General features: G+C 39.3%; 2 protein-coding genes across 2 annotated transcripts in view; one reads left to right on the top strand and one right to left on the bottom strand.

Moving 5' to 3' along the window:
• Window positions 1-12,655, top strand: part of LOC134287784 (YEATS domain-containing protein 4-like) — a 131,888-nt gene that overhangs the window by 97,502 nt on the left and 21,731 nt on the right. The gene's annotated exons all lie outside the window — the stretch shown is intronic.
• The window catches only part of LOC109398704 (actin-binding protein WASF3), a 110,973-nt gene continuing 101,633 nt past the window's right edge, over window positions 3,316-12,655 (bottom strand). The window contains exon 6 of the mRNA XM_019671086.3: window positions 3,316-12,640. Coding sequence (XP_019526631.3) covers window positions 12,459-12,640 — 182 coding nt within the window. The 3' untranslated portion in view covers window positions 3,316-12,458. The remainder of the gene's footprint in view (window positions 12,641-12,655) is intronic.

The following is a 12,655-nucleotide window of genomic DNA, read 5'->3' as shown; positions in this document are numbered from 1 at the left end:
TCCGCTCGTCCAGCTTCTGGTGATAGTTTGCTACTGAAACGTCTGTTAAAAAACGCTGCAGATGTTGAAACGCAGGAGTATCAAGCAGTTATCAACCGTTCCTCCGGTAACTGTTCGAGTTTCCGGTTCAGGCAGGCGGCCAACTTTGCTAGGCCCATCTTGATGAGTTCAACTGCGACACCATCCTTACCAGCTGCTTTGTAGCTTTCGAATTGCTGAATGGCATCCTTAACATCCCTAAGCGTGGGAGTTTAAGCATTTGCGTCCTCCGCTGCCCTGACCTAGACGTCATCTCCGTTGTTTGTTCTCCCGTGTCTACGTTCTCCACGCCATTCAGGTGCTCATCGAAGTGCTGTTCCCATCCTTCAATCACCTCACCGTCCGTCTGGAGGCTCCCATTTTCATCCAGCATATTTAGGCTCGTGGCACGAAACCGTTTCTAGATGCGTTGAGCTTCTAGTAAAGCTTCTGTTTTTTTGGGTTGGGAACGGCACTGCAAATCCATTTAGGCGGGTCTGCTGTTTCCGCTTCTGTTGGTAACGTTGTACGTTCTGTCGGGTTTCATGCTGCAGCATTGTCGCCCGCGCTGTGTTGTTCTGTAAAATTGCTCTGTACTTCTCGTCGAACCATTCGTTCCGTAAACTCCGTTTCACGAACCCGTTGGTGTCCTCGGCTGCGTCGTTGATGGTTGCTATTACTGTACTCCAGCAGTACTCTAGAGGGGCCACATTCGAGTTCGTTTGTCTGACAATGCTTCCTAGATATTCTGAGCGTACGTTGAGGCAACATTCGGTTGCTTCAGTTGCTCAACGTTGTGGAAGTAGTGGTCAGAGTCGAAGTTTGCTTAGTTCCTGACGTCGATAATGTTCTAGATGTGCCGTCCATCAATAACGTGGTCGATTTAAGATTTCGTCTAACGTGCACAGCTGATCTGTGATATATTATGGATTTAAAAGAACTTAACCCTTTGGGGACGGATGGATTGGGTCGTATATTGTGCCCAGCCGAGAAAATCGACCATCACAAACGAGTTCTAGACTAGCGAGGTTGCATCTAGAGAAAATGCCGTCTCCAAAGGGTTACAGTAAAGATTTGAAACAGTAATTTCTCACATATTAAATTGTTACACTACATTTTTTTCAAGTTTCACTTTATTTTAATAAATTTTCAATATTATATTCATTATTTACCTTCCGCTTAATAAGAGCTTATACTTCAAGTGACAGTAGTTGTTTTATAATTTGTTTCACATATAATACAGCGAATTCAAGTTATAGTTAGCTGTTACTTTGTCGTAATCGTTTAAAAATATATGGAACAATTATTACGATCGACTGGAATAGGAGTAATGATAAGATACAAAAAAAAAAAGAAAAACGTAAACAAAATATAATATAATATATAAATCTCTCACTTATTGGCGACTTACAGAACGAAAAATAAACTATGTTCAAATTTCCGGCATACAGATGCACACATTCCTCCGATCTAACACTGAACCAGAAACGAATCCTAAATCGCTAGTATGATACACAGTAGTAATTCTCATATTTTTTTTGTTTTTGCTTGGTTTGATTCCTTTTCTTTCAATTTGCAAAAGAAGTTTCCACAAACCACTAACAGTATTGTTGTGCACCACGCTGTGTAGTAGAAGAAACTTCTCCCGGGTATCCTGGCGTCTGTTATTCAAACTATACTGGATACTACCCCTATTTTGCTGATGAAATGATGTTTCACAAAAAACAGCCTGGCAACGTTGTGAAAGAACTTTATAAATGGGTTTCGTTTTCGGTGTAGTCAAATGTGTAATTTTCTATATTGTGTTTACGGTACCTTTGTGTTTGCTACGGACAATAATTTATTGTTTTCCCTAGTTTTGAATGTCTTGGTGTAAGAGTGTTGTCTGTTTTTGTTTCGGTTTATAACTGTGTTTAGTAATGTCTATCTATGTTTGTTATTCTTTTTTCATTTAATGAATGTATGCTTTGCGTGAGAAATTTTGATGTTTACTTATTTCTGCTATAGATTCTTTATACTGCATTATGTGTGAGTCAAACGAATAACTTATGGACAGGAAATTATATGTTGATGACCATTACAATCTGGGTATATCAGTCAATTATTGATGCCTGATCACCTTTGCAAAGACGATATGCTTCTACATAGTCGTACATAGTCGCAACTTTGAAACGCAAAACTGTATTTAGAATTTCTAAAGTTTACTAGCGCCACCTAGTGGATAAAATCAAAACAAACAACCAGTTGACCATCGGGTGACTCCGAATATTGAGATGCAGAAGTTAGTAATATCTAAGATTCATTAGCGTCACCTAGCGGATAAGTTCAGAATCAAATGTTTCCAAGATTCCGCGCCTTGCCCAAGAAAGGTTACAAAAACTTGTACACTAGGCACAGTGCGCATTAAAACTCCACGGTTACTGTATATAACACGAGCGAAATAGTACAGGCATTGACTTGTGCCGCAACATCTCTCAAAACAAATTGCGCCATCCTCACTGGAGCCACCCACTAGAACAAAATATGACGTATTATATTATCTGCATTCGGAGTCGGGGAGTAGTTATCTGACTTAGTGAACAACTTTGCATAAAACAATTTTATAACTGCATACTTGATTTATTCACGACAATGGCTAAGCTTTTCCATTTCACTGGTTTGTCCTACTGCAAAACAAAAAATAACAAAAAACGTATACCCAATGTTGTAAAGCACTGTCCATGACAGATAAAAAAGCCGCCAAATCGGTTTGGATTTATTTTAGCAGAAATTTCTCTGAAGATCTAAAACGTATTTCGTAAGAAATGGCTTGAATAAGATCTAAGTTTTCATTTGCTCTAAAAACATAAGAGTTAAGAAAGTAACCTTATTTCAAACGGTACGAATCACTTTTATTTTTTACCATTCCAATCACTTAAGAAATTTAGATGTTCTGATCCACAATTACACTTGCGCTAATCTATTATTCTTTTCACTAAGCATTTGATGCGATTCTATATTCATGTAATGATGATTTCGTTTCCGTCACAATTTTCGAAGCATTTTTTTTTTCAGAGTGAGGCGAAAATAGAGCAAAGCAGCTGCAAAGCACAAACAATGTTCGATAATTTAGTTTCGATTAAGGGTTAGGTTTTGCGTTAAATTTGAGGTTTCGAAAATTCAATGCGGTTTTCTACTAGATTGGCGGCGGTAACAAGCACGAGTAAGGAAGGCAAAGAGAGACAACTGGATGATGATGAACAACTCTAGTAGGTAGAGAACATTGTGCTAGGGTGCTTGTGCGGCGGATGATAGAGGATGGATAAAGCTATTCACCGAAATTTGAGCTTTCAACTGTTATGCATTTCTAACGGGGTTTAAGTCTGTTTTCAAACGCGTGGTTCTAAGTCTGCCATCGGTGTCAGTATTTGTCATTTTCGATATATGTATTACTAAATTGTTTTATCAGCTAAACTGGGCTATTGGTTAATTGGTAATCCGTTTTATCTGGTTTTGCTGGTGTTTTGTTTTGTCATTATTTCTTGTAGCTTAAATTTAGTACGAAATTTTGATGAACGATGATGCATTTTACGAGTTTTCTAAATGGTTTTCTTAAATTGAGTACTAACGATTTCTGTTTTTTTTCTTGCTATATGACTTGCACTTCTGTTTCGTACAGTGTACGAATTCGAAGTCTTTGCGCCAAGATGTATCAGTTCTGCTAATATCTATGTGTTGTTGTTTTTTTTTTCTTCAACATATTCAATTGTGTTTGTTTTTTGATTTTCCCTCTTTGTTTTCTGTTTTTCTCATTCTTTCCCGTATTGTTCTCTCGATTACGCTGCTATCCTAATTATTTGAATTGCAATAATGTACATAATAAACATCCGTATTTGTAAAATAAGAAACCTAATAACCGTTTTTGTTTTTGTTGTAGTTCGTTTTGCCGTAAATAAATAACTTAGTATAATTACAATAAAATTACACATCGCTTCCAATATCACTCGTTTCCGTTGCTGATGTTTCTCCTTAGGCTCTACTACAGTACAGGTTGTCGACGTCAAGCTATGAATTTGCTTCAAGTTTGCAATAAATCTTTCGATTTTGATGAAAGTTTCATAATAACTAAAAAATCGTTTAGCATTTTTATGCGAAAAATTGTGCTTTAGGAATCAATGTCCAAAATATATTTGTGGATTGTTTTCGGGGTGTCTGAACCCTTCACAAGGCTCTGAATTAGTTGTATTATCGTTAATATCGATTAGGATATATTCAATCGATAATATATTCCGAATTACACAATCTAGTATACTGGATAACCGTACTAGAGGAACAAAAGGAGGGCTCCTAGCAATGTATCACATTGGGCTCCTAGATCATGTAGATATTTTCAGCAAAGAAACAAATCTGATAAGATGCTGTAAGCTACACATGAACACCGATGAAACTGGAAGCTACAAGCCACCCAGAAATTCCATCAGGACTTCTTCTGGAACTTCTTCAGAGATACCCCTTGGAATGCCTTCCTAGATTTCTTACACAATGTTTTTTTTTTTGTAAAAACCTACGGCATTTTCCTTTATATTTCCACTATAATTCCTCCCGGAGGTTCTTCGGGATACCTACCGACATTTTCCAAGATTTTGCAATTTGTTGTGAATATTTTGCCAGTTTATTTTGTATGTTATACTGTGGCTTGTATGTGTTCTTGAACTTCCATTTAAGGCAACGTATAAAACAACGTCCCCTAGCACGGATATCAAAATGTTGACGGTCTTGTACTTTTGCTCGAATTAAGAGGCTTCCTTAGGATTAGAATTTCCTAGACAAAACTCAAGCTATGTAAGCAGCCAACGTTGCGGTCAAAAAGATAATCCGACAGAAGACGACTACAGGATTGACTGATGGACCAAGAACAATAATGAAACCTCGCCATCCTGGGATTGAATTTCGTTATCTATTTAGATATTAGCTATCTTCACAATCACATGTTATGTTTTGCATGTTTGTGTTTTGTGCATTTGTAATGTTCCATTTTACTTTTCGTTTCACATTAGTTCCCAAATGTGGGGCTCGATGCGGAAAATAAAATTGGCATTTGTAGGGTTCTGCTGACAGTTGTCCGTATTGTGTCGTCCAACGTGGGGTACTATGCATTTGTAGTGTTCATAACTGTATTTGTGACATTAGCGCCCAACGTGGGGCTTTGTGCATTTACAGGGTTTCAATGTATTAATTTCTAACAATTCTTTTTTTGGAGATTCTTCCTTAAATCTTCCAGTATTTCTGAATTTCGACCGATTTTTTTCCGGGATCTTACGGGGATCCAGGAATTTCCAGAATTTCTTTCCAGGTTTTCTTGGTATTGCTCTCAGTCTCTCACTGATATTTTCCCAGAGTTCCTCCTGGCCGAAGAAATTTTCATGGGATTTATCCCGGGATCTGTACAGGAGTTTGTTTCGACATATTTCTCATATGTTGTCACGGAATGTCTCTTAGAGTTTTTTTTCGCGATTTCTTCCGGTATTCCTCTCGAAATTTTCTCAGGAGTTCATACCGGAATTTCTACCAGAGTCTCTACAGGAGTTATTCCTGGGATTACTGCTCTCGTTTCTACTAGACTTCCTCAAATGAGTTTTTCACTAGCTTTCTGCAAGAGTTTTTTCCGCGATCTCTTACAAATGCTCTCTCAGAATCCTTTACGGGCTTTCTTCCAAAGTTCATCTCGATAATTCATCAAGAAATATCCATGAGCATTCTTCTTTAGTTTCTTCCGGGACTTCAACAGGAGTTTCTCTCGGAATATTTCTTGGAATATTCCTTCCGGTGTTGCTGCTGGGATATTTCTCAGCGTTTTTCAGGATTTATTCTGGACTTTAAAAAATTTATTGTTTCTTCTGAGATTTCGCTAATGATTTTCCCCAGAATTCTTTAGATTTTTCGAGAGAAGTTTTATATTATTGGTACTACGTACTAGTACTTTGCACTGCACGCATACACTGTTACACAATAAAAAATCACAACGTTTTTAAAAAGGTCCACCCCTCCTCTTCCTCTTCTTGGCGTAACGTCCTCACTGGGACAAAGCCTGCTTCTCAGCTTAGTGTTCTATGAGCACTTCCACAGTTATTAACTGAGAGCTTCCTCTGCCAATGACCATTTTGCATGCGTATATCGTGTGGCAGGCACGAAGATACTCTATGCCCAAGGAAGTCAAGGAAATTTCCTTTACGAAAAGATCCTGGACCGACCGGGAATCGAACCCGTCACCCTCAGCATGGTCATGCTGAATACCCGTGCGTTTACCGCCTCGGCTATATGGGCCCTCCCATGCGCTTTGAAATAACCTACAAAATTTCTTGTAAGAAACTTCTGAATATCTAAAGGAATCCACATGAAATCTTGAGAAAAACCTGAAAATAACTGGGGCATCTCGAAAAAAAAAAACAATTTTGGGAACGAAATACATATAAGAGGAATTCCAGAAGAAAATCTGAAAACCTCTTACAAGAGGTTTTAAGAAATTTAAAAATAAAAATCTATGAAAACTCTATGGAAGAAATTTCTAGAAGAACTTTTGCAGAAATCTCGCACATATCCCGGGAGAAAGTGTTAAAAATCCATCCCGAAAATTCAATCCACTAAGAGAAATTCCTGAAGAAATTTAGGATAAATTTTTGAAGGATTTCCGGAAGGAATCCAGCCTGCCCTTGCATGTACAATGATACACTATGCCCAGGGAGTCGAGAAAATTTTCCTGACCGGATCGAGAATCGAACCCGCCGTCTCCGGATTGGCGATCCATAGCCTTAACCATTAGGCTAACTGGAGACCCAATAGTGGAAATATCTCTAGAAGAAACCCCGGGCTGTTCTCCTGTCGAGCCCTCGCGAAAAAGTCCTACAGAAACCTTCAGGTAAAAAAAATCTTATGATAATCTTGAAAGAAGAACTCCGAGAGAAATCGTGGGAAGAATTCTGAGAGATCTTTTGCAGCTTCTCTAAAGAAGGAATTGCGGTGGAAATCCAAGGAGGAATCCCGGAAGGAAACCAAGAAAAAGTCTAGTATAGAATTTCAGGAGAAATGCTCATAGGTTTTTTGCGGGAGTTTTTCACTAATTTTCTACAGGAGTTTATCCCGGGAATTCTTTGAATAGTTTTCCCTATAATGCTCTCAGAGTCCCTTACGGATTTTCTTCCAAAGTTCATCTTGTGATTTCATTAAGGAATTTCCGTGAGCATTCTTTTATAGTTTCTCCCAGGACTTCTACAGGAGTTTCTCTTCGAGATATTTCCTAAAGGTTCACACGGGATGTCTCTTGAAGTTTCACCTGAGATTTTCGTCGAAGTTCTTTGTGGACTTCTCCTTACAAGATTCTTTCCGGTGTTGCTCCCGGGATATTTCCCAGAGTTTTTCTGTGGTATTTTTTCAGCGGTTTTTCCGCAAATACTTCCAGAGTTCTTTCTGGAATCCCTACCGGGATTCTGGGAGTTTCTTTTGGGATTTATCTAATAGTTGATCCCGGAATACTTTAAATTTTATAGAAAACTAGCTGTCCCCGGCAAACTTTGTCTTGCCTACTGCGTTTTTTGACGTTTGAAGTCCCTAGCCAAGCGCCCAAGTCCCCGTTCCATATGTATGAAAACCCGATTTCCAAAAACTCTCAATTTTCCCATGTTTTAGGCCTCATAAACCTTCCTTGGGTGAAAACTAACCGAACAAAACTTAGACGACCCAAATCGGACCATCCGTTCGCAAGTTATGCGCGGTCCCACGTATGCCACTGCATTTTTATATATATAGATTTTCCCACCTCTGGGATAAACTACAAAAATTCTTCTGAGAAACTCCTGAAGAAATATCGGAAGTAATCCAGAGAAGAAATCCTGAAAAGATTCTTCGAAGGACATCACAAAAATGGATGAAATATTCCAAGAGAAAATCTGGAAATCTCTTCAACACATTCCGGTAGCAACAACGGGCAAAATACCGCGAGGAACTCCATAAGAAACCTATGAAAACTCTCTGGCAGAAATCCCTAGAAGAACTTTTGCAGAATCTCACAAAAATCACGAGAGAAACTGAAAATCTGTCCCGGAAATCTTCTAAGAGAAATTCACGAAGGAACTTTGGATAAATTGGATTTCCGGGAGGAATCCAGCAAGAAGCTCTGGAAACATATCGAGAAGTTCTCAGGGAGAAATCCTGGGAGGCACAAAGATGGATGCCGAAGTGATTTCCCATTTGATTTTGCTGGAAGTTCGGCACTGGTGCCGGAAATTGGCGCTGGACTAGACGCAGCAAACTCGTTCAAAATCAACTTTCCGGAAGAAAATCTTCACAACAGTCACAACAAGTTCACGCAATAAGGTATCTGATTCACATGGAAGAAGTGGACGAAAACGGTCATTTTGTTTTGAATTTAGGTAATGCACAATTTAGTTTGTTTTTGTAGTGTCGAGAATGGGGTCGAAAACCCTAATTGGAAATGAAATTAGGGTTAATTTCTATACCTTTTCTGACGGAGTTTGTGAGGAAAGTTTCAGCAGGCTGTATGATTAATTATCTCACAAACAGCTGAATGTTCATGGCAACAAACGTCGGTTTTTCCAAATCAGCATTAACATTTCAAAAAAGCATATCTGTTCTTGAAATATCACCCTCATCCAAAGCTGTGAATCGTATTTTATCCTTTCCATAGCATTTACAACATCTAGAGAAAATGACCTTCTTTACGAAAGTGGTGGCAGTTTTCCCGGTTTTCTATCTGAAGTTGCTTCTGAAATTCTTCATAGAGAATTCTTTCAGGAAATCCTTCTTCTAGGATTGTGAACAGAAGACTGCTGCAAGGCCGAAAAAAAAACTCTCAAGTACCTACTTCTAGGATTCTTCTGAAATTCCTGCAGGAGTCTCTTCTGGGATTTCGCTTCAGGACTACTTTTTTTGGAATTCCTGCTGGAGTTCCTTTATCCATGACTTTGATCTTGGATTTCACCACTATTAAATTCCCCCCAGAATCGTCTTTAGATACTCTCAGGATTCCTTACTGGGTAACCTTTTATAGAATTTTTCTGGATTTTCTTCTGGGGGTCCTACAGGACTTTTTTGGAATCCTGGAGGAGCTCGTTCTGGAAATCCTCTATAAGTTCATTCTGGAAGGCAACCTATCCTTGGAGTTATTTCTGGAAATCTTCGAGAAGTTCTACCCGGAATTTCTTCAGGAGTTTCTAGTGAAAATCCTCCAGGGTTTCAAATGAGAAGTTTCTTTCGGGAACTTTCTTTTAGAAATCGTTATGAAGTTCCTAACGCGAATCTTCCAGTAGTTTTTTTTTTTTACTAGGGATCTTCCAGTTGTTTCTTATAACCCTAATTAAACGGTTTTTTTTATCTGCATTAGCGATATTTTTAGCCCATTCTGGTTCATCTTGGAACCACGCTTTACTTCCCTTCTGGGATTCGATCCCAGGTCCCCTAAACGAGTTTCTAGATGAACCCTCAGTATGAATTATCATGAATTCTTCGAAGAATCCCTAGTAGGAGTTTCTGACTTCTGAGTGAATCTCAGGATGGAGTTTCTGAAGTATGTAATTGCCGGATATGTTCCTTGAGACATTCTCCAGATGCGTATCCTTACTGTTAGGAATTCTCTAGAAGTTCCCTCTAAGAATGCTCCAGGAGCTCGTTCTGGAAATTCTCCAGAAGTCCCATCTAAACATCTTTCAGAAGTTCCTTCTAGTGTTAATTCTGGAAATCTAGGGTATCGCGCTACTTGGGCGGTGGTTTTCTTCGTCTGTTATTTTCGTCTGTTTTCCACTGTAACTCGGTCAATTTTGAACCGATTGACTTGAAATTTTGTACACGGGTAGATACTATACCTATCTCACCGCATTCCAAGAATTGTGTCAATTGGTTCAAGATTGACTGAGTTATAGTTTTTTTTTTTTATCTGTATTAACGAGATTTTTAGCCCAGGGCTAGTTCATCTCGGACTGAGTTATAGTGGAAAACAGACGAATATAGAAGCCACCGCCCAAGTAGCGCGATTCCCTATCACAAGTTTTTTTCTGGGAATCCTGCAGCATTTTCTCTGTAAAACCTTCAGGAGTTACTTGTGGGAATCCTTTTTTTGGAATCCTCCAGGAACTCGTTCTGGAAATCCTTTACAAGTTCTTTCTGGGAGGCAACCTATCCCCTAGAGATAATTCTAGAAATCTTAGAGAAGCTCTGCCTGGAGACTCTCCAGGAGTTCGTAGTGAAAATACTTCATGCGTTCCTAGTGAGAACCCCTAAAAAGTTTCTTTCGGAAACCTTCCAGGATATCTTTCTTCTTTAGAAATCCTTCTGAAGTTCCTAACACGAATCTTCCAGAAGTTTTTTTACTAGGGATCTTCCAGTTGTTTCATCTAGGAATCTTTCAGGAGTTTCTTTAGGAAAGAAGAGAAGGCTAGATCGAGTCCCTAGAAGTACTTCTTGGAAGAATCTCCAAAAGGAATTCATGATAGCATCCCCTAATTAAACGAATTTTTTTATCTGCATTAGCGAGATTTTTGGCCCTAGGCTAGTTCATCTCGGGACCCACGCTTTACTTCACTTCCGAAGGAATAACTAACATTTTGTGAGTTTGTCGGAAGTGGGATTCGATCCCACGTCCTCGGCGTGATAACCTAAACGAGTTTTTAGGAAAATCCCTGGCAGGAATTATCAGGAATTCTACAAGGAATCCCTATCAGAAGTTTCTGACTTCTGAGTGAATCTCAGGATAGGGTTTCTGGAGTAATTGCCAGATGTGTTCCTTGAGAAATTCTCCAGGTGGGTATTCTTCCTGCTAGGAATCCTCTAGAAGAAGTTCCCTCTAAGAATCCTGCAGGAGCTCTTTCTGGGAATCTTTAGGATTCTCTTCTAAGAATTTACCAGGAGCTCGTTCTGGAAATGCTCCAGGAGTTTTTTTTTTCTGAAAATCCATCAGAAATTCCTTAGTGTAAATCTCCAGCATTCTCCAGCATTTCCTTCTGCAAAACTTCCAGCTGGAGTTACTTGTAGAAATCTTTTAATAGTTCCTTTTGTGATTCTTCCAGGCGTTACAGAAACCTTCTGGCCTTCTAGAAATCCTTCAGGAGTATTGGAAATCATCCAAGATTTACAGAAGAAATCCCTAGATCGAAGTCCTGGATTAGTTCCCAGAAGCAATTCTCGGAAGAATCCCAGACAAAAATGTTGTAGGAATTTCTAAAAGAACTTCTAGGTATTATTGGAGAAATCCCCAGGACCGAACGTATAAGTAGGAATTCACAGAAAGTTTTCATAGAGATATCACTAGAAGAAATACTCACATGGCATTTCTAGAAGCATTGACAGAAGGAATTCCTGGAGGAATCCCCAGAATGAGCTTCTGGAGAAATGTCCAACAGGAGATTCTCGGAGGGATCCTCAGCAGGAATTCCTGGAGTAATCGTCATATTGAGCTCCTGGACGAATATTTCAGAAGGAATTCTTGAAATAATCTCTAGATGGAATTTGTGGAAGAATCCCTAAAAGTAATTATTGGAGAAGTACAGAGAAGTACCTATAAAAACGAATCATCAAAAGAGATTCTTGAAATTATCAGATATTTCCATTAAAATTCTCTAAACGTTTATTTAGTTTTTTTTTTAGTTTCTGCAGCACGGAAGCGGAAAACGCTTGTTTCAGCATTATGCATAACCAGTGTTCACGTGATTGCGAAATTATTCCTTCATACAGGGCAGTGAACTCGATAATCTCTGATGGACCGACTTGCCGGATAAACTTGAAACAATTTCAAAGCTGAATACAGACGCTTTGTACTGTAGAGCTTGGAGCCATTCATAAACTACGCAGACCAAATTTTGGTTATCTCAGATCCTCCCTTGTCCTTGTAGACTTCTGTTAAAAAAAAGTCTACGTGGTTTACGAACTACCCCTTAGCTGTTGTTCAAAACCCACAAACACACTTTTCAAGAAGACCGACAGGGAATTGTTTGGTCACATTCAAAAACACTGAGAAAAGATAATGATTGAGCAATGGTATTTTGATCAGAAATCAAACTACGTTTGAAATTACATATACCACTTCCATCTTTTAGTCTTCTTGATGTGCTGTTTGTCGTTGGTACATATGTTGGTATTGAAAAAGCGAGCATGGCTAAACAAAAAAAATGAAAACAATTAGACACTGTTTCAAGGAAAATCCCATCGATAAACCTAAATCCTTAGAGCCAACCTCGCACATTTTGTCTAATCACCTTCACATTTGCATATTCTTGCCTATTACATCTACGACACTCGTTTTCCGATGATAACCCAGACCCAATCCATCCCACACTTATGTCAATGAAGATGTAGAAGAACCACTCGCATCTATCAAGAGGACGTTTCTCCTACTTCTTTTTTCCACCGCCGGCAGCGACGGCCGTTCCGGTCGACGCCGCCAGGTTCTCGTGCTGTCATGCGGACGTTTCGTTCTCCATCCAGCCCTCGCTATCGTCGTCGCTCTCCGAGTCGGACGATTCGCTCAGCTCGATGGCGACGCGCCGCGCCAGAATGGAAGCCACGTCGTGTAACCGCTCGATGGTCCGGTCGTTATCCTTGGCGTCGTTCCGCTGTTCCACCTTGCGCAATTTGATTCCTGGAAAGGAACGGC

The sequence above is a fragment of the Aedes albopictus genome, chromosome 2, assembly GCF_035046485.1.
Source record: "Aedes albopictus strain Foshan chromosome 2, AalbF5, whole genome shotgun sequence".
NCBI lineage: Eukaryota > Metazoa > Arthropoda > Insecta > Diptera > Culicidae > Aedes > Aedes albopictus.
The sequence above is the reverse complement of the archived record's forward strand: the minus strand, read 5'-3'. Positions and strand labels throughout refer to the sequence as shown.